The following is a 26,267-nucleotide window of genomic DNA, read 5'->3' on the forward strand; positions in this document are numbered from 1 at the left end:
CTCTGTCAGCTCCTACTACAGTAACCAAAGTGACCAACCCCAGGTACGTATTATTTACTCTCTTTCACAAGTACAGTCTTACCCGGTGGGGTGGTGATGATGGCTCAGGCCTTTAATCCCAGGCAGAGGCAGACGGATCTCTGCGAGTTCCAGGCCAGCCAGGGCCATTACACAGAGAAACCCTGTCTCGAGAAACTAAAGCAACAACAAACAAACAAACAAACAAAAAACAAGTACAAAAAACTATGCCTTTGGAGCCAGAAAAAACACTAGTGGAAAAAAATCAAAACAATTAATTGAACCATCTTGACTTAAAAATCATTGAATGAAGATTTGACAAATGTACTCTTTCTTGGGTTCTTACAATTTATTTTACACAATAAGATGACTCACGAAATAGTAAATGAAACTGGATTCCTTAAATCCAAAACCTAGGTTTTAACAATAGGCATTTAAATTTAAGTTTTCTTGTGATTGCATTGCATTGAGGAACAGAGTTCCTTTGTGGTAGAAACATGATCGGTCCAAAAAGCAAGCTTGTCGTCTTCATCCCCTGCTTCCTGTTTCTTATTTAACTTAGTGGCATAGTCAAGAGGCAGCTAATTCTTGAAGTCCTAAATCAACAGGCTTGGGAGCGGCAAGGGGGATGTTGGAAGGGGTGTACTGAGCCACACGAAAAACTATAAAATCTCCCACAGGCAGAGTCTACTTTGATTTAAGCTAGGTTGAAGAAATTCAGCTCTTGCCTGGAGCAGCAAAGCAAGAGGCTTAATTCAAGCCCTGCGGGGCAGGAGGCAGGTGCCACAGAGACAAAGCTTCTGTGGAGGATGGAGATCAGGATGTATCCCTATAAAAACCGAACAACTGGTGTCCAGGGCATCTGGTGGAAAGTGGGAGGCAGGAAGCAGAAAGGCTCAAGCTCCCTTTGCTGGATCTGCCCGGGCATTTAATTTCTGCTAATGTCCATTGGGACACAGCGTTAAGCTTGGAATCTCAAGCCTAGTGAGTCCTGCCTTCATCCTTGAAGAACTAGGCTCGGCAAAGTGGTTTTAACACTCCTTGTGGGTTTTGATAACTTCTATCCTGAGAGTTGCCAAGGCAGAGAGGTGCATCTAATTCCATCCACATTTCTCCAGAGATTGCAAAAACACAGACAAGACAACCAAGAGTGGGAGGGACGGGTGCCAGGCGGGAGCCGCCAGACAGGGCTGTGGTGCATGCCTGCTGGCACAGGCAGCCTAGACCGTCCCCCACGTTGGCACCAAGAGCCCGCCGAGTTCCGTGCCCCGCTCTGAGCCTCGGGACCGACAGCCCAGGGAGGGGTGGAGGTCGGGCTCCGGGCAACAGTGCTCCTAGCGCTCTTAGCCAGCGACGGAGGCCGACCCTTCGGGTCCCGTGCGATCCTCCAGCCGCCCCCGGGGCCGGGACAGCAGGGCGGCGGCGCGAGCGTGGGAGGGGGCTCCAGGACTCTGCCGGCCCCGCCCCGCCCCCTCCTCGGGGACCCGGAGCCTAGCATGGACCACACTCGGCGCCGCAGCCATGGCGCTCGCCCGCTGCGTGCTGGCTGTGATTTTAGGGGCACTGCCCGCGGTGGCCGGCGCTGATCCCGCCTCGCCCTCGCCCCTGCACCGCCCGCAAACGTCCCCGCCGCGTCCCCCACACGCGCGCTACCTTCCCAGCCCGCGGCGGCCACCGAGGATCCCGCGCTTCCCGCTCCCGCCAGGGGTACCGGCTGCCCAGCGCTCGCAGGTCCTCACCGCCCGGCACACGCCCCCAGGGCTCCCACGCGGCTGCGGGGCAGGAGAGCTGTGGGGCAACACCACCGACCTCGGCGTCCCGTGTCTGCACTGGGCGAAGGTGCCGCCCTTCTTGGAGCGGTCGCCCCCGGCTAGCTGGGCTGAGCTGCGAGGGCAGCCGCACAACTTCTGCCGGAGCCCTGACGGCGCGGGCAGACCTTGGTGCTTCTACCGGAATGCCCAAGGCAAAGTGGACTGGGGCTACTGCGATTGTAGTCAAGGTGAGTGGTGTCCCCCGCGGAGGTGGCAGCTGGGGACTGGGCACGGAGGCAGCCTGGCTCCGGGGACAGTATCTGTGTACCCGGAGACAGGGGGAAGGGGTTGCCGGTTTGCACTGTGGTGTGGTGGTGGGCTGGGTAGCCACGTAACTAGTACAGTGCATTCATTTGTACAGTGTGCCAGTCAGCAAAGCGTGCATCGTGTGACGACTGTCATGGGGACGGTATCTGTGAAGGTTGCTCAGCTGTAACCCCTAGAGAAGGTCTGTGCGGCCACCGTGTGTGTGTGTGTGTGTGTGTGTGTGTGTGTGTGTGTGTGTGTGTGTGTGTGTCTACCCACAATACACACACATTGCCAGAATTATGCATGGTAGTGGGTGTCTGTTGTCTTGTATCAGCTGGTCTTGATAAGGCGCTCTGCATACAAAAAAAAAAAAAAAAGTAAAGAAATACATACATTTGCTAACCACTAGTTTGCGAAAGGGAAGAATTAAATGTAAGATGTGTCCCGGCAAACTTTCTTACCTCTATAGACCCGGCTTTGGAAAGCCGTGGTGAAATGTTTGCCTCGCTGCCATTGTTGACTTTAAAGCATGACAAAATTCTCAGGCCCAAATACAAAGACAGTTATGTTCTGGGACTCCGTATGGTAAATAGCACCAGGGGATGAAGAACAAAGGAAAGAGAGGGGCAGGACAGGAACTGCCTCAGTAGCCAAGGAGGCAGCTAGAGTCAAACGGAATCTTCGGCAGAACCATTCCCTCAGCTGTGGGTCTCACTTATGGAAAAATCGGAATTAAGAGTCCACTTTCAACCTCGGCAAAGAAGGTTCCTAGCGTATCTTAGGTTTGTGGTAAGCCAAAGTTTCACATTCATTATTTGAATGCAAATAATCATCTACCTTCACACAGTACTTTACTCTGAAATTAATTTCCTCGTAATTGATATTGAGGTTTTAAAATTGACTCTCTCCTAGTAGAGCAAAACTTTGGCTGTTTTCAATGGCACTCTGTGATAGTTTCATAGATTTCCTGAAGTGTGTGCTTCCAGCCTTTGGAGGTAACCTTCCCCAATGTCACCCCTTTTTCACAGACAGTTTATTTATCTTTGCCTTCAATTGAGTTAGTGCTTCAAGTTAAAGGAAAGTGATACGAAGGTTAAGATCAATTATTCTTCATCCTGGAGAATGAAGTCATCGCTGTACTCATGATTCATGGACAGAATGCCAATGTGGCTGTAAAAAAAAAATCAAGATGATGTCAAGCAAAGAGCTCTGCTGTTACCTCATTTACTCTAAGATCATTTTAATAAAGTCTTGTGTCTAGCAACAGCATTGGCAGCTTTTTATTATTATGCTTAGTTTTGTAACTAGACATGATAGAGAATTATTAGGAAATTAATAGGTAAGAAACTATAGACTGTTTTCCCTTCAAAACACAGTAAAAAGGAATTCAAAGTTAAAATATTGTGGTCATCTATTTCTCCTTTCAAATGCACAAGTAACTTTCAGTTTTATAGTCTTAGTGAAGAGAATAGTTTATCTTTGAATTCCCTACTACCCTCTCTTTGGAGAGAAATTAAAATTTTTTTCAATACCTTTAGGTTCAGAGTTAGTGTTTAGCAGCCAAAAATCTCAAATGTGGTCGCGTTTAGGTAACAAAATATAAGGGAAACAGAAGAAGCTACCCATGATGAGCAACAGACACAAGGAAGAGATTGCCTATGTAATACCAAAATTACTCTTACAGGACCCAACCCTGATAACCAAAGCCTTGGGCTCTGTCACTCACTCCTGCAAGTCTGGATAGCTATACTCCATGCTTCTGAGACCTCTGGCATACTCTGAATCGTATAGTGTTCTTATTCCCACACATTTCAGTTGGGGGTTTGGACAAGAATACTATATAGTAATGAAAGAATGTTGAATTGTTCTTTAGAAAACATTGATGTTGTTTTGACACAGCAATGTTGGGTAAGACTCCTAACATTAGAGCTTTGGGTTTCTCTATGAAAAAGAAAAACAGGGTGTTTAAAAAGATTTCTTTGTTTATTTGTATGTATGTATGCCTTGTCTCTAAGTATGCACATGTGTGTGTGGTGTGTGTGTGTGTGTGTGTGTGTGTGTGTGTTCATACACTCGTGTGTTCTCCATACCTTATGTGCCCTTCATTTAAAGCCCAGAAGAAGGGAACTGGATGGCCTCTTCTACCACTCTCTACCTCTTCTTTTGACATGAGGTCTCTCCCTGAGATCTCTTGTCTCTGCCCTCCTCAGAGCTGCTGTTCAAGACAGGGCAAGATGTCGCACTTGTTTGTTATGTGGGAGCTGGGATCCAAACTGCAGCCACCACGATTACACAGTCAGCACTCTTTGCTGCTGAGGCATCTCTCCAGCCCCAGAAAATCAGTTTTTAAGCAAATTAATTAAAAGAATTTTTCAAGCTCTGGGCATGTACTCAGAATGACCTTGTCTATTTATTACAGTTAGGACTTATGGAACACCCATTCTGTGCTGGGTGCTGGACTAAGAATTTGATGTTTGTTTTATTTATTTTTCATAGTCATCTTTATAAAGGAGCCCCTACATTTTCCTGTTGGAAAATCCTAAAGGAAGATTGCCAGGAAAGCAGAAAAAAAATATGATAGGATGTGCACATAGATGTGTGCGTTTTCATTTCACAGCCCATTTTGCTCCATTTCTTTATCGGTATGCAATGTAGAAATCTCTGTGCTGTGTTGCAACACTCACTTGTTAGCTCATAGGCTAGTCTAAGGGCAGAAAGAAAGAAGAGTAATTATGTTTAGTGTAAGTACAATGCACATTATTTTAAAGGTATTTTTTTCCTTTACAGAAAACTGGAGCAAAAGAAAAGACTAAAATATAGAAATGTGATCCCTCCTTTAAATCTTAAACTGGGGTCAGAGTAGAGTTTCAAGTCCCATACAGAGAAGTGAGGAAGTAGGGCCCTCCTGCATGTTGCAGAAGGAACAGGGTGGACATTTCAGGTGAGCGGAATGTGAACAATCCATTAGCTCACGTATCAGAGCAGGAAGTGTAATGCTTTGGCCCTGGCTCCAAGAAACTTACCTATTAGTAATAAAATATCTTTCTGGGGATTGGGATACCCAAATCAATCCAGGAGTTAGTTCTCACAGGGAACATTAAACTGTACCTCGAGAGACTGGTGCAATGATTCAGCAGGTAAAGCTATTTGCCTTTGAGTCTGATGACCCGAGTTTGATCCTGGGACTCACATGATGTAAGGAGAAAACTGACTCCTTCGAGCTGTCTTTCAGCTTCCCCATGTGTAACATGGCATATGTTTCTCTCTTGGTCACCGTTCTACTGCTGTGAAGGAACACCATGCCCTAAGCAATTCTTATAAATGAGAGCATTTAATTGTGGGCTTGCTTACAATTTCAGAGGTTAGCCTATTATCATCCTGGTGGGGAGAATGGAGGCAGACACGCTGCTGGAGAAGTAGCTGAGAGTTCTACATCCCAATCTGTAAGCAAATGAGAGAGGGAGGGAGGAAAGGAGGGAGGGAGAGAGAGAGAGAGAGAGAGAGAGAGAGAGAGAGAGAGAGAGTGAGTCTGGGTTTGGCATGAGCTTTCGAAACCTCAAAGCCAGTGGCACACTTCAATGGCACTTCAGTGGGACACAACAATGTCACACTTCTTATTCTTTCTGATTCTTTCATATAGTGACATTCCTTGGTGACTGAGCATTCAAATATATGAGCCTATGGGGGACATTATTATTCAAATCATTCCACCTCCCCCCAAAAATAAATGTGAAAAACATCTAAAAATTCACCTAGCCACTTGTTAAAATTCTTGGGCTCTAGCCTCAGCGTCCTAATTCCCACGTCCAGATCACGAATTGCATGCTTCCCTTCTAAGGTGAAGCGATGAGGTGCTGTTCAGGTGACTCTTTCAAACCCCAAGAAAACCTACAGGAAAGCATCAGGGCCTTGCTAGAATGTGTAGTGAAGGTCAATGATGTCAGCCATCTTGTGACTTTACCTTGCTAGATCGTAGCCTCAGAGAAGGCATAAGACATGCCAACATTGGTTTCCTGTGTGGTCTTATAGTACAACATCCTTGGTATTTGCTTTGCCTGTGTGTGGTGATAACAGCATAGTTTACCGGAACATCCATCTTCACTGAGTGGGAGCAAGAGGCCACTCTCATATTTCCACAGGCAGCTGACCGCTTCCCTCCGACGATCCTTTGCAAGGAGACAGTGAGTGCTTCCTGACTCAGAGTGGCAATCATTTTCACAGTCTCAAGTTGTCACCGCAGAAGGGGCAACTTACTGGACTCTGTTCTGGGAATTCTCCTTTTTAACCAGCAGTGAATTAGTCTCAGGCGGAAGATGGCAGATGAGTAGTAACACAGGTAGACTACGTGATGAAGGTTCAGAGGACTATGTCAGCTTCTCATCACTGTGACAAAGCATCCGAGTTGATAATGTGAAAGGGGGGAAGGTTTTCCTAGGCTTCTGTTTTCGGAACTTTCAGCCCATGGTCCATTTGGCTCCATTGTTCTGAGGGCTCTCCTGAGGCAGAGCGTCAGGGTGGGGTGCTGACGGAGTGCAGCTGCTCATGGCCTGCCAGCCAGGAAACAGAGAGGAAGATTAGGGCCTGTGGTCCCAATTCCTTTTCATGTGCTTACCCCACAATTACCTATCTTCCTCTGACCACACATCACCCATCTCTCAACATACTCACAGGCTAGTGGCCAAACCGTGGCACTTGGCTTTTTGGGGAACATTTAAAAATCCCAAGTCATAACAGAATGATCTCCAGATCTAACCTCTTATCATCTCATGCTAGTCTGGTCCTAAGTACTTAGCCACCCAAAATCTCTTAGTTCAAATAGACATGCTGGACACACAGGCTAAATATTGCTGTTTATAGACATTCCTCTTGGAAGGCCATATGCTGTTTGAAGTGAATATCAATTAAAAAGTTAGCCTAGCAGACATAATGGCTCATGCCTACAATCTCAGTACTCAGGAGTCTGAAGCAGGAGCATGACCTTTGAGTTCAAGGCTATCACAGGCTGCATAATGAGTTCCAAGGGTAGCTAGGGCTAAAGAATGAAATGCTATCTAAAAAAATGTGATAGAATTCCCCCTCCTCCTATATGCCTTTTAATCCTCTATCTTCAAAAAAGAAACCTCAAACCAAAGTGTAAATATTATTCATTTCTATTAGTCAAGGAAGAAATAAAGGATGGGAACCAAATATATCGGTCAGCTTTGTTTGGTAAATCCCACTCTTTCCCAAATAAAACAAATGGAAAGCTAAGCCAATTGGGCTAATTAGTTACCACAATGTACATTTGTTTTAAGAGAAAGAAGAATCAGCAAAAAATAAGTTCTACCCTAGAGCTTTCAGAGCCACTAGGAATTAGTTTATAATACGCAGGAATCATAATAAAATTTTGAAGCAGAGTTTGGTGAAGAACAAAAAATGTCACGTCACCATGCCAATTTTTTTCAACTATTATTGAACTTCACAGGCACATTAGGCAATTAATTTTAGTCCTTCTGTTGTTCTAGTGGAATTAGATGAATGCCTGCTGACAATAACAAACTACTATCCTCATCCTTGACCAAACTATCCTTAAAACATAGAAATGTCAGCATATAAACTACTCAAAAGAATTAAGAAAAAAACCTCCATTACATTTTGCAGATGTTAATATATGTACTACATTGCATTAAGTATACTGCATGGATATATACAAATCATGAAAAATAGCATTATCCGAAGACAGTTGAATTGGGAGAACGTTTGTTGACTTTTCAAGTGCAGTGGAGGATGTTAATTTAACTTTGATAATTTCTTTTCAACCTATCTGAAAGAAACTGCAGTGTGCTGGTCTTCACTATTATCATTCTCACCTGTAACTTGAGTCTGTTTTAACATTGTGGAACAGTAGATTTGAATCATAACATCCCAGGTAAAAATGAAATCAAATCATTGTTTAATGTCAGAGCATTTCTCTGAACTTACATCCAACTGAATTCTATCTGCCTCCATTAGTTCTCATCTATAATTCATAGAAACTGTTCATTTATTATTCATGTAGCTACCTTTAGTACTGGTAAAAATATGAGTTGGTCTAGTTCAAAGTGAGAAAACCTCTGAAAACCCAATCCTACTCATTGATGTTATGCTTACTGGAAATTTATAAATCCTATAAACTATTCCTTAGTTAGTTTAAGACATGTCCTGTGACATCTTATGAAAGATGGCAATTTAACCCTGGCCAAGCCATGATTAATATAACCCTACCATAACATTTCACAAACTTTATGTCATTAAACAGTTTACCCACAAGCAAATGGTCGCAACCAGTCTCCCTGGAAGAGAGTCTAGCCATCCAAAGAAGGGTTAATGCTGCCCGGAGCTGCCATACTTTGCTAGCAAACCCCAATGGCTTGAAACAGAATGGCTAGGATCAAGGTGTTTGGCTAGGTCAAGTGGCCTTTAATGGCAACAAGGGAAGGGTTTCTTGCAGGTTGTTTGTGAGCGTCTCCAGCCTCCTCCCTCATGAGAGAAACACCCCAGGATTCAGGTGCAGAGGCCCTGTGTGTGCCTTTCTGTGTGAATTTCCCCAACAAGCAACAGCACAGTCCCTCCGGGGCCCATTCTAATGACCTCATCTTAACCTGTTTACACGTAAGACCACGTTCACAGGTACGGGGAATGAATTAGCACTTCAACATCTTTTGGGAAGCACAGTTCAAAAACAGCCTAAAGCATGAAAAACTGAAACTCGTGAGGGGAATTTTAATAATATCAGCTGTTCTCTACGTTGAATTGATTGAGAGTGATAAAATGGTTAAAGACACATCTTTTTCCATGCCATATGTTGGGAGATTTTTTTTTTAGTTTTAATATTTTTATTTTAATTTTATAAACTTTATTATTTAAAAACATGCAAATAAAATGCCTATACACCTTAGTAAACTTCTATACAGCTAAAACAGGCAATCTGAAGCAGTGGCAATCACACTGAATTTTACACTTCCACTATGGACTATGCTTTTATGCACTTTTCCACCACCAAGAAATCCACAACAGAGTAAGAACTAGAGAAACAATTAGCTGTCTATTTTATTGCATGGCTCATGCTCATTACCTGCACTCAGACCTTGCTCATCCCCCTACATTCAGACTTTCCTGTCTTTTTTCTACACATTATGCTATGTCCGCAAGTGCTTTTGTTTACATATATACATATGTTGTTGCCTAGATTCTGCATATGAGGAAGAACATGTGGAACTCTACTTTTAACAAAGCTAGCCATAAGGCCAATTTCTGTAACATGAACTCAGGAATCTTATGTGTTTTCTTTTCTTTCTACATGAAAAGAAAAACTATAATCTAAAATGACAGTAAGTTAAATATTTTTGCCAAAAAATTAAGAAAGTAGAATGCTAAGCATTATTGTGTATTGGCATTGGAATTTTTTAAAAGCAACCATCCGATGGTTTTTGGTATTCTTCCTGACAAGCTGCCATGGACAGCCTTCACGGTTTTACACATCCACGACTGCTTTGGTGTATACATTTATAATGATTGACATAGTTTCCCTCAGACCTCTGCTTGGAATAGAAAATTTCAAGCGATATACAGTGAAATCTCAAAATGGAAGGATTTAGAAGATAATAATTCCTGCAAATTTGCCCTTGTGAGATTTGAAGGCAGTGTAGGCTTAGATCTACTAGAATATGATCAAGAGAAGTTAGTTGCTGCTATGAAGGGTATTTATGTGTGAGGGAAGGGGGTAGATCATTATTGATAACACAGGATTGTGGCAATTGGAAAGTATTTGCCAAGCAAAGAATTTAGTTTACGGTTTATGTGAGAAATGATACTGTTGATATGTATAGCAAGAGCATTTAGTCTACCTGGCTTTGAACCTTATGATTGGTCTGCTTTTTATCCTTTCTTTTATTGAGCTAAGGTTGTTTCCCTTTCCCATGTATAATTGTGTACCTATACATCTGTATAAATGTGTCTTAGTGTGCATTTTAGTGCTGTGAAGAGATACCATGACCACGGCAACTCTTATAAAGAAAACATTTAATTGGGGTGGCTCGCTTACAGTTTCAGAGGTTCATTTCATTATCATCATGATGGAGAGCCTGGCAGCATGCAGGCAGACGTGGTGCTGGAGCTGAGAGTCCTACATCTTTCAGGCAACAGGAGGTCGACTGACTGTCACACTGAGTGAAGCTTGAGAAAAGAGACCTCAAAGCCCGTCCCCACAGTGACACAATTCCTTCAACAAGGCCACACCTAATAGTTCCACCCCCTTTGGGGCTATTTTCTTTCAAACCACCACGAATGTGTGTCTACACATAAGACATGTTGTATCCCTAGCCCTACTGCAAATCTGTATGGACATTAGGACAAAGCCACCCCTGCCGGAGCATCTGTCTCTTGTTTAGGATCCTGACAAAGCCACTGTTCACCTTTCTGTGTGGACAGACAGTCTGAGGCTGTCTATACATCTGCCTGATTGATTAGTTTACTCTCTTGTAACATTTGGTACATTCATTGTGATGTTTCTAGTAGAATGATGATCACTAACAAGCTATGATGCATGTAGGGATACCCAACATTGTAAAAAGGAATTCTTATAGGGTCTTGCTTAGGTTTGAGGCAAGGGGACAGTGCCAGGCAGTACTCCAGGGGATAATTGATAACAACACACCAGCTTCTCAGTGGTGTGGGATACAGCTTTCTGTCATCCACAAATTAAGGAAATTAGTTATAGTTTTTAAGATTGCCACCATTTCCAGCATCCTAGGATAATAAACACAGGAGGAACAAGTCTGACAGAAAGCTCATTTGTGGGTTGACATGCAAATTGAACTTCTCAGATTTGGGAGTGTGTGTGAATTTGTTAAAAGAAAACTGGATGAGCACTCCTCATCTCTTGTCACTCCACAGATGGAGCTAAGTGACCTCTCACCATGTGTTTACAAGCCTGAGAAATTATGGTGTGGAAGAATGTTGCCTTGGAAACCGTTCCCACTGTTTTTGAATGGTCCTTGGTTTTCTTCTTTCCATCTCTAAATGCCTCTGTTATTTAGGTGATGTGATTGCATCATTTCTTGTTGACAACATTGTTAGGCACTATTTTTTAAAATTTTTCTTTTATTTTTTTCAGATTATAATATAATTAGATCATTTCTCCTTTCCCTTTCCTCCCCCAAGCCCTCTCATGTACCCTTCCTTGCTCTTTCAAATAAGTGGCCTCTTCCTTCATTGATTGTTGTTACATACATATATGTATATACATACGTATTTCTAAATAAATAAATACCACCTGCTCAGTATGTATGCTCCTTGCATGTATATTTTCAGTGCTGATCACTTGGTATTGGATAAGCAATTGGTGTGCTTTTCCCTGGGGAAGACTATTTCTCCAGATAGGCATAAAGTCTCACCATTATTTACTTCCAGTTTAAGTATAGCTATAGTTTGTGTTTGTTACTAGAACATTTTAGCTCTGTAAGACATGAGTAATTTGGTGGTAGTGGGAATTAATGCAGATGATGTATCAATTTAAAATAATATTTGAGATGAGTAAATGGATTATTTGATTGAAACAAACTGTTGGAAACTATAAATAAAAGAAATAAACTGCTGGTGTTTGTGGTATGCATGATATTATATCTACCTGTAGAAGATTTATGATTTCAAATAATCTCAAACAATTCAAACCCCTCAGACATATTTCTTTCTTTCTTTTTTTTTACTTACTTACTTCTTTATTTAGAGTGTGTGTCTGGTGGGTATGCCCATACCTCAGATGTGAATGGAGCTCAGAGGACAATTTGCATTACCTCAACAGCTTAGCAGCTGGCACATGACCTGCCGAGCCATCCACTGACCCAGGCATGTTTCTTTTAAAACGTACTGTGCGTCAAATGTTTCAGTAACTTAGATAGGGGCTCCTCTTGCTTAGTCTAAGTTTAAAAGTTGAGACTGTATGATGAATGTCACATGGCCTGTCAGCTGTGAGGCCACACCCATGTGGTCTCCTGAACGATCTCGATTTGACAGTATAGGCTTTGATTCCATTATTGCTGCCTTTTGTTTCTTGTGATTTCGTTGTGAAATACGATATATTTTTCTTAAATGCTTACATTCTTTGAGAATGACTATTTTGAAAATCGTAGTGGTGTGTGATTAAGTGAGTACAAATGAAGTTAATAGATAATGTAAGCATACTATTTTTGAAAATTATCATAAAACCATACATGCTAACACTTCAATATGCAAATTATCTCAGAATTTTTAAATAGGGCTTGTTTTTTTCTTCTTAATTTCCTAACTTACAAACTAAAGGTCATCCTATATATTTAACCTCTGTCTTTCTCTTCCTCTTATCTCTCTCTCTCTCCCCTTCTCTCTTGCTCTCTGTGATGTATATGTGTGTATGTAGTTTGCCTGTGTCTGCACATCTGGAAGCCAGAGGTCAACTTTGGGTATCTTTATTACTCTCTACTTTGTTCTTTCAAGATTTATTTATTTTTCTTTTGTATGTATGAGAGTTTTGCCTGCATGTATGTATATGTGTGCACCACATAGGGTGTCTGGTGTATGTGGAGGCCAGAAGGGGGTGTTGGATCTGGAACTGGAGTTAAGGATGTTTGTCAGCCTCTATGAGTGCTGAGAACTGAACTCAGGTCTTCTGCAAGAGTAACGGGCACTCTTAACCAATAAGCCATCTCCCCAGCCCCGAGTCTTTGTGTGTGTGTGTGTGTGTGTGTGTGTGTGTGTGTGTGTGTGTGTGTGTGTTATTCTTTGAGAATTTCACACATATATACATTGTACTTTGATCATATCCACCCCCTCACTCTCTCCATTCAACTCCTCTTGGACTCTCTCCCGTGTGTGTGTGTGTGTGTGTGTGTGTGTGTGTGTGTGTGTGTGTGTGCACGCACCACACTGAATCCATTAGTACTGCCCAAATGCACATAGATATGAAGCATGGACAATCTACAAAGGCCACACCCTGTTTTGATCAAAGAAACAATATAAATCATCACCCAGAAAATACAAACCAGAGAAGCCAATATGATTGTCCACATCATCCTTTAGTACCCCACTCCCCCTTTTAAAGGCACAAGATCTTCTTACTAAAAGCATAGCAAACCTAGCTTCCTGCCTGGGAAGACACATTCATGTTTTAAGCATTTCCCAAATGTTTATTGTTTGATTGATGGATACTGTAGCATGAAAGCAAATATAGACATTACAAATGTTAACCAGCTAAGTGTTGGATATTTTCAAATTATAATCCATCTGCACATTTTAATGTATATATTAATGAGCTAAAAGTAGATCCCATCTGCATGCTCCTATTTTTTGAATGAGCTTCAAGGTCTTGCTGGCACATATTTTAAATGTCTAACATAGGGTACTGGAGTCGGAAGAAATCTTCAGATATCTAAGCTTCTCCTTTTTCACACTGGTTGTCAGAGCTTGGAGACACTTGTAGCAAAGAGTGACAATTAGCTAAGGCCACACCCCAACTGAAGTCTCACTTGGCCAGGTGACAGACTTCTTGCACAAAAACATCTAGACTCCTATTTTATATCTGCAGATTGTCCATTTTCTTCTTGGTCATGTCTTAGGAGACAAAAGCTTACACAAGCAGATATTCAAGACTGAAAGTAGAGCCTGATGGGGAGATGACTCAGATGTTAAGGTCATTTGTTGCTATTGCAAAGGACTCGGTTTCAGTCCCTAGGACTCAGTTAGTAGTGGACAACCATTTGTAATTCTAATTCCAGGGGATCTGATGCCTTCTTTTGACCCCCCGGTCACAGGCATACACAGGGCACATATAAATACATGCAGGCAGAACACTGTACACACAAAATAAAATTTAAAAGTTTCTGATTTGATGTTGAATTTCCTTGATCTATATGTATTCAAATGTGTGATGTCTGCTTTTCTTTTTTCTTACAAATGCATCTTTATTAGTTTCTTCCGTTTATAAAAATCCAAATGCTTTGATAAATTTACTTTCTTACATTTGATAAAACTAATATTTGCCATTGGATTTTCAGAGAAAACAGAGTAACAAAACAAACCTCGTTATCTGGACTGGGCCATATTCCCATTTATTGGAATGAAGTTTGTTGTCAAGGAGATTTAAAAACATAGTGTTTTGTGAAATAGACATCTGGTGGGTGGGGCATGACCCCAAAAGTGGCAGCTGCTATCATGTGTAGCTTTTCCCATTATAAAAACAAAACAAAACAAAAAAACTTATTTGAGTTTCGCTGCTTGAAATATGGTTCTAGATGATAAATGTGCCTTAGTTAAATCATTTCCTTAAGTATTTAAATACAGACATAAGTCTGAATCATATTCAACAATATAATTAAATACTGTTTACTATAAATGCATCTAACTCTGAATTCCGTTTGCTTTTCCAATAATATCTAATTTTATCATATTTTCTCTTTTTTATATCTTAGTAACAGAAAGATTGTGCACTGTATATTATGTTGTACATGAAACACTTATTTTGACAGCAGGAAATCCTGAAAGTTTCAAGATGATCTTGATACCAAATATGAAATGCTGCAGCTGGGGCAGATGCTTTCCCGGTATCTAATCGTCTTAGCTATGTTCTCCCTGCTATGATAAGTACCCTGACAAGTGCAACTTCACGGAGAAAGGGTTTATTCTGGCTTATGGTCTCAGAAGGACATGGTGCACTATGGCAGGGCAGATGTGGCACTAGACAGGGAAGGTGTAACCGTATGAGCGAGAGGCTGCCTAGTCACGTGGCGTGGGACTGTCAACAGGAAGTAGGGTGGGGCTACAAAGCCGCAAGCTCTGCCTCCTGTGACCCACCTCCTCCAGTGAGGCTCCATAACCTTCCCAAACAGCAGTGCTAACAATGGACCAACTTTCCAAACACATTATCCTATGACAAATATTTCACATTTAGACCATAGCAATGGGATGTAGTTGTAATATTAGCAGTTTTCTTTGGGTTGTAGATAGCATATTCTCTCATGCTGGTTGTTGGCTTGAGTAAAGTCTCCTTCCTACTTATGTACTAAGTATATGCTGATTGACAGTATGTTTCAAGTATGCAAGTGTACATCTGTGAATATGAACATAAGAAGGAAAAGAACACGTAAGACAGTGTATGAGCTTGGGGAGAGATTGTAGTATGTTTTAATATGGAACCACAATCTGAATACACAGCGTATTTCTTTTTACATTTTCTTTGGTGATAACACCGTGAGCATATATTCTAGGATCTGAAATGAAATGCTGACTGCCAGTTCATAGAAGTGTTTGAGTATAGGTCCTGGGAAAAATGGAGACGGTAATTTAAAAAATAAAGAAGCTCCCTTTACAAGACACCCTAAGGGCCAATTTAGAGTGATTGCTATGAATTGTGATGAAGAGCCGGCATGGTGTAGGCATGGTCTAATGTCTGTGATCCTTTTTCTGAGTCTGATGCCCATTACATCTTGATGTTGTCTATGTTTTATCTCTTTTATTTTTTTGTTCCTATAAATTCCACTGTTTGCCCCAGTCAATTTTTGTCATTTTATTACTTATTAATTTTTTGCTAAATATACAAAGAAATAGATTTCCTTGTGATATTTTCATGCACATTTTACTTAGCTCTTCTCTGTTCACCTAGACCTTGTCCATGCTCTCATAATTTAGGTATCTACAGGAAGACCTGGCTTTGCATGTTCAAAACCTCCAAAGGATTAATTGTTGTGTTGGAAAGATACATTTGTAGATGTTAAGTAGTAGGTTGGGGCTGGTCTGAAGTCTTTAGACTTTGTGGCAGTGACCCTCACAGCAGACAGCTGGCTCCGAGGTGCATCTAACCACTGACCCTAGGCTCAATGCAGTCAAACTCTAGAATGATGCCCTGTTGATGGAGTTTGCCCCCAGGTACCAAGGGTAGAGCTATCTTTTCCTCCACTCTCTCTTGTCTGGGCCAAACCTGCATCTTCCTGAACTAACTGACTTTCCAGCATCTATCCCTGTTGCTCTCAAAAACTTTCTCCCAGGGCACCCTGGGACACCCAAGGCATCATTTTGCATCCTGTAGATACCTTCTATCTGTAAACACAACTGAAAACATGGGCCTGGTGAAGGACTCTCCCTTGTCTGAAATATCTTTTCTAGGTTTTGGGTGTCATTTGCTAAACCAGTCCGCCAAAGAATACCACTTGCACGCCTCTGTCTCAGGCTCATGAATACACAGGTGAGGAAGAGATAGTGTCTCTGTCCTCATCTTCATTCAGAAGGAGTGACAATTGACATACAAACAATAAATGACAATTCTAAATAGACACAGACCTCCAAGAGACGCAAAATTCATCAGTGGAGCAGGGCAGGCCTCAGAGTGCCATTTTGTGTTTTATTTATTCATTTTTTATTGTTACTTTGAGACTGAGTTTTTCTGTGTAGCATTGGTTGGTCTAGAACTTGCTATCTAGCGCAAACTGGCTTTCACCTTGTGATCATCATTCTACTTCTATCTCCTGAGTGTCATGGAATATTGTTTTAACCGGGCAAAGGTGTCTTACATTTGTTTATGCTGCAGAATATTAATGTAGCTGTGTAAAGGTGTGCTACATTTGTTTATGCTGTATTTGTTTAATGATGTAAGGATGTGTTGCTGTTTCACCTGGCCTGCCTAAGGCACCTGATGGGTTTAACAAAAACCTGAACAGCCAATAGCTAGGCAGGAGAGGGATAAGCAGGGCTGTCAGGCAGAGAGAATAAGTAGGAGAGAAATCTAAAAATGAGAGACGAGAGAAGAGAAAGAGGAGAAAGAGGGGGACAGGCCCAGGGCCAGAAGCCAGGCAGCCGCCAGCCAGCCAGACTCAAGAAGCCATGAAAGTAAGATCTACAGAAGTAAGAAAGGTGATGAGCCCCAAGGAAAAAGGTAGATAAAGAGATGTAGCATGATTCTTAAAAAGTTCTTATTAATAAGATCAAACCCAGACCAGGTATTGGGGTGAATTCTGGAAGATCAGCGAGACAGAACAAGCCACAGCTAACTTCACCTGGCCAACTTCTCAGCTGGTCCTGTTTCCTCAGGCTGGAAGCCTCTGAGTCCTCATCCCAATATCTCTCAGCTGAACTGCTGCTCAAAAGCCTGAAAGCTTAACCAGCTAAATGCTTCTAGTTTCTGGTCTTCACACCTTATATACCTTTCTGCTTTCTGCCATCACTCCCTGGGATTAAAGGCTCACTTTCTGGGATTAAAGGTGTGAGTCACCATGCCTGGCTGTATCCTTGAACACATGGATTTCTTCCTCTGGAATGCTAGGATTAAAGGTGTGCGCTACCACTGCCTATCCTCTATGTTTAATATTGTGGCTGTTCTGTCTCTGACCCCAGATAAGTTTATCAGGGTGTACAATATTTCGGAGAACACAATACCACCTCATCAAAGAGAACTAGGTTAATTTAAGTTAAAAGAGCTAGCCAGAAATGAGCCTAAACTAGGCTAAACATTCATAACTAGTAAGAAGTCTCTGTGTCATGATCTGGGAGCTGGTTGGTGGCTCACCCGAGAGGGAAGATTGCAGCTTGCACCCATGATGTGTTAGGATGCTGATTCAGCTCAGGTAGTCAGGCCAGGCCTCCTGGGGAAGGGATGTTGATAGTTGAGAACCTAATGGAGAGAAAGAGGCAGTCATGTGAAGATCGGGGGGAGGGGGGCTTGATTTCAAGCATAGGTACAGCAGGAATAGGGATTCTGAGGTGGGAACCAACATGGAGTTTTTTTAAGGATAGAGGCTAGGGACATGTGGTTACAGCCAAGTGAATGGGCCAGGAGTGGTGACAGGGCTTTAGAGATTTATGAGACACAAAGACCGTGGGAATGTGGCCACCTGTGGGTGTCCTTACCACAGAGAAAGTGAGTATGTACTGAGCTGCACCCAAGTGAATTCTCAGTAATTGTTTTTTGGAGGTCCAATCTATAATGTCCACTAATTCATTACAATGAATTAGATGAAAATTTGCACTGATTTCTACAAATGTAAAGATAATTCACTTTGAACACAAGTATGTTATAGACATGAGAACTATAGTTAATAATTACATTTGAGAATGTTCAATTTACTGTAAGTAAAAAAAAATTAATGACTCCCTCATAATCTGATGAAAATTAACCCTGTCTCAAGTGATTGGAAGTTTGTTCATGTGTCCTTTCTGCTTTCTGAAGTTGTAAAAAGCTGATTTAGGACTATTTTCTCCAGAGATATCTAGGTATAAGTCTAATTCAATGTGGAGTATTTTAATTGGTCAAGATTCTAATAATGTCTGTTAGAGATGCATGTGTATGTCTATGTCACTGGTGTGGCTTGACCAGTATTATTTCTGAGAATGGGAGAGAATGACATATGTGTATTGTGATGCAGAAGTACAAAAAAACATGGCTTGAAGTTGCTTTTAAATTTGTATCACACAGGCCGGCTGTCGCCTGTCATTCGCCTTGCTGGTGGGAATAGCGGGCATGAAGGTCGAGTGGAGCTGTACCACGCTGGCCAGTGGGGGACCATCTGTGACGACCAATGGGATGATGCCGACGCAGAAGTCGTCTGCAGGCAGCTGGGTCTCAGGTTTGTTCTGTACCGCTTCTGTTTTACTTTCTTTTTTTTTTTTTTTTTTTGGTTTTTTGAGACAGGGTTTCTCTGCGTAGCTTTGTGCCTTTCCTGGAGCTCACTTGGTAGCCCAGACTGGCCTCGAACTCACAGAGATCCGCCTGGCTCTGCCACCACCGCCCGGCTGTTTTACTTTCTTAATTTTTGATACTATTACTTCTGTACTCCAGAGAGGGTGCTGTATGTTTAAATTTCCTGAAACCAATGGAAAAGGCTACCTTTTTTATCTTTGTACTAGTTTGTAAGCTCTCTGAAGAGTACATGCATGTATTCTATAGAGCTAATCTGCCTTTTGTTGGAATTAGGGATTTTCTACTTTCATTGGTAGCCTTTACATTGCCCTTGGGTAAGGCTGTCATTGTCTATTACAGTGAATGTTTTTTATAAGTCACTGGATGATGCACTAATTGTTAGCTTACTATATATATTTAACTTTTCCAAAGGTTATCTAAACTTTAGAAGTTCACTTCTCTTTTTGTTAGTTATGTTTTAGAACAAAGGATGTTTATCCATGCACAAAGGAAGTAATTCCAATATAGGGAATGGAATGAAGTGAATAATAAGGACATCAGGATGAAAAACAACATCCAATGTCCTTCCAAGCTTGTGATTATTCTGGAATATTATGATTTTTAAACATTGGTTAACAAAGCTAAAAGTTTACATAGGATTATATGAGATCTTTTAAAGGTTAATATTTTACACTAAATTCAGTTATTCTACTCAGCACTTGGCGGGAAGTCGCTGTGATGAGAGTTTCTCAGGGCATATATCATTTTGTCTAGTTAGCCAAATTCTTGATATTGAGGTAGGATTTGTAATCTTGGGCCAATTAGTCTAAGTTGCTTGGAATTGTTTTATGACAGCCCCCCTTTTCAAAACTCTATATTCACATTGAAGCATTTTAAAATTTTATCTCTGAAGCTTTAGTATGCCTCTCTTAAGAATAAGAATATTGTCTAACATAGCCAAATTACCATTATCATAAGTAGCCTAATTTCTCATTGTATTCAAGTGTTTTTAGTCACTCACACAGCGTCTTTGACACATGCTTTGCCCACAGTGGGACTCAGTCCAAGGTAATCCAGTGCAGCTGGACATTATAGCCCTGAAGTCTTTTAGAACCTGGGCCAGTTTCTTCTATTTTCACAGCCTCAACTTGTTGAATGGACACACTAGAGACTGCCCCATCTTCTGAATTAGTGTCATTTAGATTGGTTCTTTAATTCTTATAGGTTCTGGAATTGGAAACTAGTCACAAAGGCTTGATTGGCTCAATGCTAGGTTCTGCTTAGAAACCACCACAGATGATGGGTTATTGTCTGGCTCTCCACCAGGGGTCATGGAGTCAAAATGGTGCTCTTTTTTTTTTAAGTCCCATAATGGCAAGGCTAAAATTGAACATTAAGGTGACTTTTTCAGTTTGTGTAACTGGGTCTAACTGCTGACTTGTGGTTTATGTGTGGGAAAGGAACAAACATGAGAATCCTAGGACAGTGGCTTTGGCTTTAGTCACTAGCAGTATTTTTGGCTAGTATTTCTTTAGGTGGACCAGACAGGGCAAGTCAGTTCCTTTTAATAAAACTACAACAAATTGTGGAATTTACAGATGATTTATTTTTTAATTGTTTGACTAGGTCTCAGATTCAAGGCCAGTGTTGTTTAATGTTTCCAAACTTTGCTATTGGAGATAGAATAGCATAGCATGAGCACCTTCTGGCCTCTCAAAGTATGTGGTCCTACCTCTGAGTTGTTACAGGATAGCTCTTAGTAACAGTTTTCTTGCCCATAACATGTTTCTAATTTATAGTGTTGAGTTATGTAGTAGCCATACAGAATACATTGGCTGTCAGGGTCAATCTAATTATGGAGCATTAGCTTTAAAAGATGGTGAGTAAGATGGGTGTGTTGTGGTGAGATTATCAGACAAAATTCCTCTATCCAGAACTTCTATTTAGTTAGAGGTATCTCCAGATTCTGTGTTTTCAAAACACTCTAAGGCAGTGGTTCTCAGCCTTCCTGATGCAAAGGGAATTATTATACTTAAGATACTTAAATTTGATTAGCTCAGTATGTGGGGATGATGAAGAGGAAAAAGGGAGACTGGCAGATGTTATCAAATTAGATAACCTGGGGGTGCTTATGTACTCAGTAAAATTCAGGTGGAGATTAATATTAAAAGCATTTCCTCCTCCTGGCTTTAGGAACCTTTAAAAGCCCAGCTTAGCATTACATCACATTTGATTGTGCTGAAGTTCCATACTTTACACAAAAATTTAATTATTTAAATGCTTCTTTCCATTAATTTTGTTTTCCTTAGAGGGAGCTATAAAATTCTCCTATAGGATGATATTAAATGTTAGGATAATATTATTATAATATAAATTGCTGTTTAAATTTTTTTCTTTACCTTTTTATTTCCCTGTCCATTAAAAAACATTGACTCCCTTACAAAATTTACAATAAAAATTTCCAGATATATGGACTTGATTAATCAGAGAGGAAGGTATATTAACAGATGGGCAAGTGATGCCCACTTATAGCCATGTTCTTGATTTCATCCTGTGAGTCGGAAACAGTCCTGAGACTCATGACTCAATCCATAGAGGATTTTTTCCACTCATACTATACTCTGTTAAATGGCAGAACAAAAACATAGAGCTGAAAGAAACACAGAAGTAAGACGAGAAAGAAAATGGTAGTGTCAGTGTTTTGACTGGACTGTGTTAGACATAGCATCTGCCATCAACTGAAAACATCCTGGGAGGCTGAAAACACTGGAGGTTCAGAGCCTGCTGACCGTTACCATTTAGATATGGTGAGATGCTGGGAAAGCTATTTAACTTGTGAGCCTCTGTTTTCTTGTCCATAAAGCTGGTATTATAACATGATAAAGCTGCAGTGGAAGATTAAATGAGTTAATATGCACAGTGCTCTTAGACCAGGGCCAGGCAAGTCTTAAGCAGTCATTGCACATTAGGAGTCACTGGTGATGGAGGAGACTGATGACCAGTACACTGATGATTAAAAATGAGTTTCTACAGCCATAGGTCGCAAGTGTTACAAACTGATATGTGTAGTTAAAGAAGCAATCCTTTATGGCATAAAGAGCATGTGCTTTGCTGGTCTACCTACCTTGTCTGCTTCAGATAGTGGCCAAGTTTGGGTCTTGAGTTAATCATATGGTAGTGTTTGTTTGGCAGTTTCTGTAATGGGTCCATGCCCTTTGATTAATGACAAGAACACATAGGATGAGGGTCAAACACAGAATGAAGCCATAAGCTTTCTCTGCAGTCAGGGCATGAAAGGAGTGAGTGCTTGGAGCTTCAGCGCGGAACTGGCAGGCTGGTGTGGAAATGATTTCCATATGGGAAGGACAGTGTTTGGAGCAGCTTACTCAGTTCATGTGGACAGGAAGAACAGAGCATGCGCAGCTTACTTACTCAATTCATGTAGATGGGAAGGACAGAGCACACGAAGCTTATTTAATTTATTTAGATGGGAAGGACAGAGCACACACTGCTTACTCAATTCATGTACACGGGAAGGACAGCACACACTACTTACTTAATTCACGTGGAACTTTTTGACGTCCTAGCCCATGAGTTTGATGCCTCTTTACCCAGTATTGTCTGATCTCTTTAGAAGCCATTCATTTCTTTGTTTTTCCTGTGAAACCAGCAGCAGGTCATGAGGAAATCCCGACTGAAGGAGTGTGTGTGTGTGTGTGTGTGTGTGTGTGTGTGTGTGTGTGTGTGTGTGTGTGTGTGTTGACTAGAAAACCAAGTTAATGTTGCATGATATTTTCCTGGTTAGCGCTTCCCCCTCAAGTTTCTTTTGCTTGTCTGATGCATTTATCTTAATTAAATGTTTTTAAGATCTTTAACATATTGTTTTAGTAGAAAATATGGAAATATATAAAACAGAAAACAAAACACCCACTGATGCTTTAGAAATAGACTTTGGAGTAAGTAACTTCTCTTGAGTCACCATTTGGAATGCCCACATGCTGGATTCTTCCTCAAGCACGTGAGGCAGCCGAAGGCAAGCAACAGGTCTCATGTTTTGTTCTGAGAGCCTGTGCCATGCAAACAGTATATCTGCCCCAGAGTTTGGGATGTCACTCCCAGCGAAGAGATGACATTAGGCTTTGTATTTTCTCCCCTTGGGGACAGAAATCCTTTGCCAAAATATTGCCTGAAGAATAATATTACTCCTTTAAATCTGTGAAAAACATGACAGGCACGAATGTTTTATTTTGCTTTGACCACTCACATGCTTGAACATCTTAAGCGGTCAGTGACCACAGGTAATTCTTTCTCCACTTTAATCCACCCCATTGCCCTATTATTTTTGAAATTAGTTGCCTTCTTGTTCATTAAAATTTAATAGTATTCTTATCCTTAATGGTTACCGGGAGTTGGTTTGGTTGCTGTCACATATTGCAAATATTTATTCTAATGTATTCCATTTGCCAGTGACTGATTATGTGGTGGTTTTCAATTTGTATATAATTTGTATATACTCAAATGTAACCTTTCTAGGCTTTGTTGTTCCTGCCTTCCAGGTTTCCTGTCTTGTTCAAAAAATCATCTACATCTAAGATTATAAGAATAACATCCCTATTATTTTAGCATAGTAATTTTTTACTATTCATTCCCCCCACCTCTCTCTCTCTCTCTCTCTCTCTCTCTCTCTCTCTCTCTCTCTCTCTCTCTCTCTCTCTCTCTCACACACACACACACACACACACACACACACACACACTTCTTCCACTCCATATTCTTTTCCCTTTTCATCTTTAAACCACTTGGATTTAATTTTGTTTCTGTTGGGAGTCTGGGATCAGATTTTACATTATTCCCTGATGTTTCAGTTTCTTTCTAGCCTTATTGTAGTTAGTGAATTGTATCTAGTGACAGTTTTCCTGAACATCTTTTCCTGGTGCAAAGCTCTAAGGAGGTGGCTAATTTGCCTTTCTCTGCACCTGGCTTCTCCATGACCTGCACAGTCCCCCAGTCACCATTCATTCACTGTGTCCTCTGAATCACAGTCTATGCTTGCTCCCATTAATTTCTCTCTTTTAAAGGGCCATGTTTTAGCTATTGTTTTTTGTTGTTGTTATAATAAATTATCATCATCAAAATAACTAGGGGAGAAAAGAGTTTATTCTGGCTTAAAAATCCGGAGTAATAGAATCCATTATAGTGGGGAAGTCATGGTAACAGTCAAGGAGAGCATGGTAGAGCAAGCTCTGTGCCAGCCGGAAGCTGGCCAAACACACAAGCATCACACAGGAAGCAGAGAAAGAACAGGGAGTGGGGCCAAGCTATACAACCTTAAAGCCCAGAGCCAGTAATGTACTTCCTTCAGCGAGGCTCCACCCCTTAAAGGTTCCATACCCCGCCCCCCAGCATGAGAAACTGAGGATCAAATGTTCAAGAACACGTGCTGAAGCCACCACAGACCAGATAGCCAATACCTTAGACTTTGTAGTCACTTAGCTTCACCACTGGGCCACCAACGTTGCCTTGGGCACCAGCATGGCTTGGCTTCAACACAGTTTTATTTTGTATAAGAAAAGTTGGGTTTCAGTTGATGTTACACATCACCAATTACATTATCATTCAGTCTTGCTCTTCCTGCTGATCATTCAGATTTGGTAGAAATCTATCTTAGCGCAATGGCAGTATGAAACTAGGTGCCATTCAGTATTCATCTGTGGGTCATCATTTGCTGTCATCTGATCTAGGGCCATTAGATTGGGCTCTTCTGTCTGGTCCTAGATCCTTCTAAAAAGGGAGTCACAAATCTTAGGCATAGAATTCAAAGCAAACTTTTTCATAAATTAACTCATTTTGACAATACCACTCAGGTTAGGATATCAACGCTTTTTCCTTTACGTTTGCTCAATAGAGTCTTGTCTTTATTATTTGTTGGGGTAGACTATTAAGAGCAGAGAATGGTTCAAGTATTGGGATTCTGAATTTTGAAATATTTTAACTCAACAAAAGGAAATGTATTTTTCTTTTCCTTGATTCCCTCCATATTATCTTCTAGAAGCATTTCTCAGTCCCTCTTTTGGGTACTTTCTGAATTGTGTGCATAGTGAGTCAGGCTATAATGGTGCAAATGTGCCCTATGTATTTGGCTTGATATCATTTAAAGAGAAGCTTAATTTTTTTCATTTCTCTTTATTAAGAAATTTTCTACTCACTCTACATACCACCCACCAATTCCCCCTCCTCCTTCCTCCCATCCCCAGCCCCCTCTCCCAAGCCACCCCACATCCCAACATCTCCCAAATCAAGGTCTCCCATGGGGAGTCAGCAGAGTCTGGCACACTCAGCCTAGGCAGTTCCAAGCCCCTTCCCACTGCACCAAGGCTGAGCAAGGTGTCACACCATAGGCACCAGATTCCCAAAAGCCTGCCCATGCACCAGGGATGGATCCCGATCCCTCTGCCTGGGTGTCCCCCAAACAGTTCGAGCCAAACAACTGTCTTCTGTATCCCGAGGGCCTAGTTCAGTCCAATGGGGGCTCCACAGCCACTAGTCTACAGTTCATGGGCTTCTCCTAGTGTAGCCAGTCATCTCTGCATGTCTTCCCATCATGATCTCGATGTCCCCCACCTCTCTCTCATTGATTGGGTTCCCAGAGCTCAACCTGGTGCCTGGCTGTGGATCTCTGTATCTGCTCTCCATCAGTCACTGGACAAAGGCTCTATGATTACAGTTAGGGTATTTACTAGACAGGTCACCAGAGTAGACCAGACCAGGCACCCTGTAGATCACTGCCAGCAGTCCAAGGTGGGGTCATCCTTGTGGATTCCTGAGAGCCTCCCCAGCACCCTGCCTCTTCCTATTCCCATGATGTCCTCATCTATCATCTTTTTCTGCCCTCCCACTTTGTCCCTGTTCCAGCGTGACCCTCCCATTTCCCTATGTTCTCATCCCTCACACCTTGCTACCACCACCCCAGTCCACTCATATAGATCTCATCCATTTCTCCTTCACTGGGTCATCCATGTGTCCCTCATAGGGCCTTTCCCTGTTAGCTAGCCTCTCTGGAGCTGTGGGTTGCAGTCTGGCCATCCATTTCCTCACATCGACTTATGAGTGAGTACATACTATGTTTGTCCTTCTGAGTCTGGGTTACCTCACTCAGGATGATATTTTCTAGTTCTATTCATTTGCCTGCAAATTTCATAATATCATTGTTCTTTACTGCTGAGTAGTACTCCATTGTGTATATGTGCCACATTCTATTTATCCATTATTCAGTTGAAGGGCATCTAGGTTGTTTCCAGGTTCTTGCTATTATGGAATAATGCTGCTATGAACATAGTTGAGCATGTGTCCTTGTGGTAAGATTGAGCATTTCTTGGGTATATGCCCAAGAGTGGTATAGCTGGGTCTTGAGGAAGACTTATTCCCAATTTTCTGAGAAACCGCCATACTGATTTCCAGAGTGGCTGTACAAGTTTGCATTCCCACCAACAGTGGAGGAGTGTTCCCCTTTCTCCACATCCTCTCCAACATAA

At 41.6% G+C, this 26,267-nt stretch overlaps 1 protein-coding gene across 1 annotated transcript in view; it reads left to right on the forward strand.

Moving 5' to 3' along the window:
* Positions 1-1,375: 1,375 nt before the first annotated feature.
* The window catches only part of Prss12 (serine protease 12), a 60,576-nt gene continuing 35,684 nt past the window's right edge, over positions 1,376-26,267 (forward strand). Inside the window, exons 1-2 of the mRNA XM_006991882.3 lie at positions 1,376-2,017; positions 18,532-18,682. Coding sequence (XP_006991944.1) covers positions 1,540-2,017; positions 18,532-18,682 — 629 coding nt within the window. The 5' untranslated portion in view covers positions 1,376-1,539. The remainder of the gene's footprint in view (positions 2,018-18,531; positions 18,683-26,267) is intronic.

This window comes from Peromyscus maniculatus, chromosome 6 (assembly GCF_049852395.1).
Source record: "Peromyscus maniculatus bairdii isolate BWxNUB_F1_BW_parent chromosome 6, HU_Pman_BW_mat_3.1, whole genome shotgun sequence".
NCBI lineage: Eukaryota > Metazoa > Chordata > Mammalia > Rodentia > Cricetidae > Peromyscus > Peromyscus maniculatus.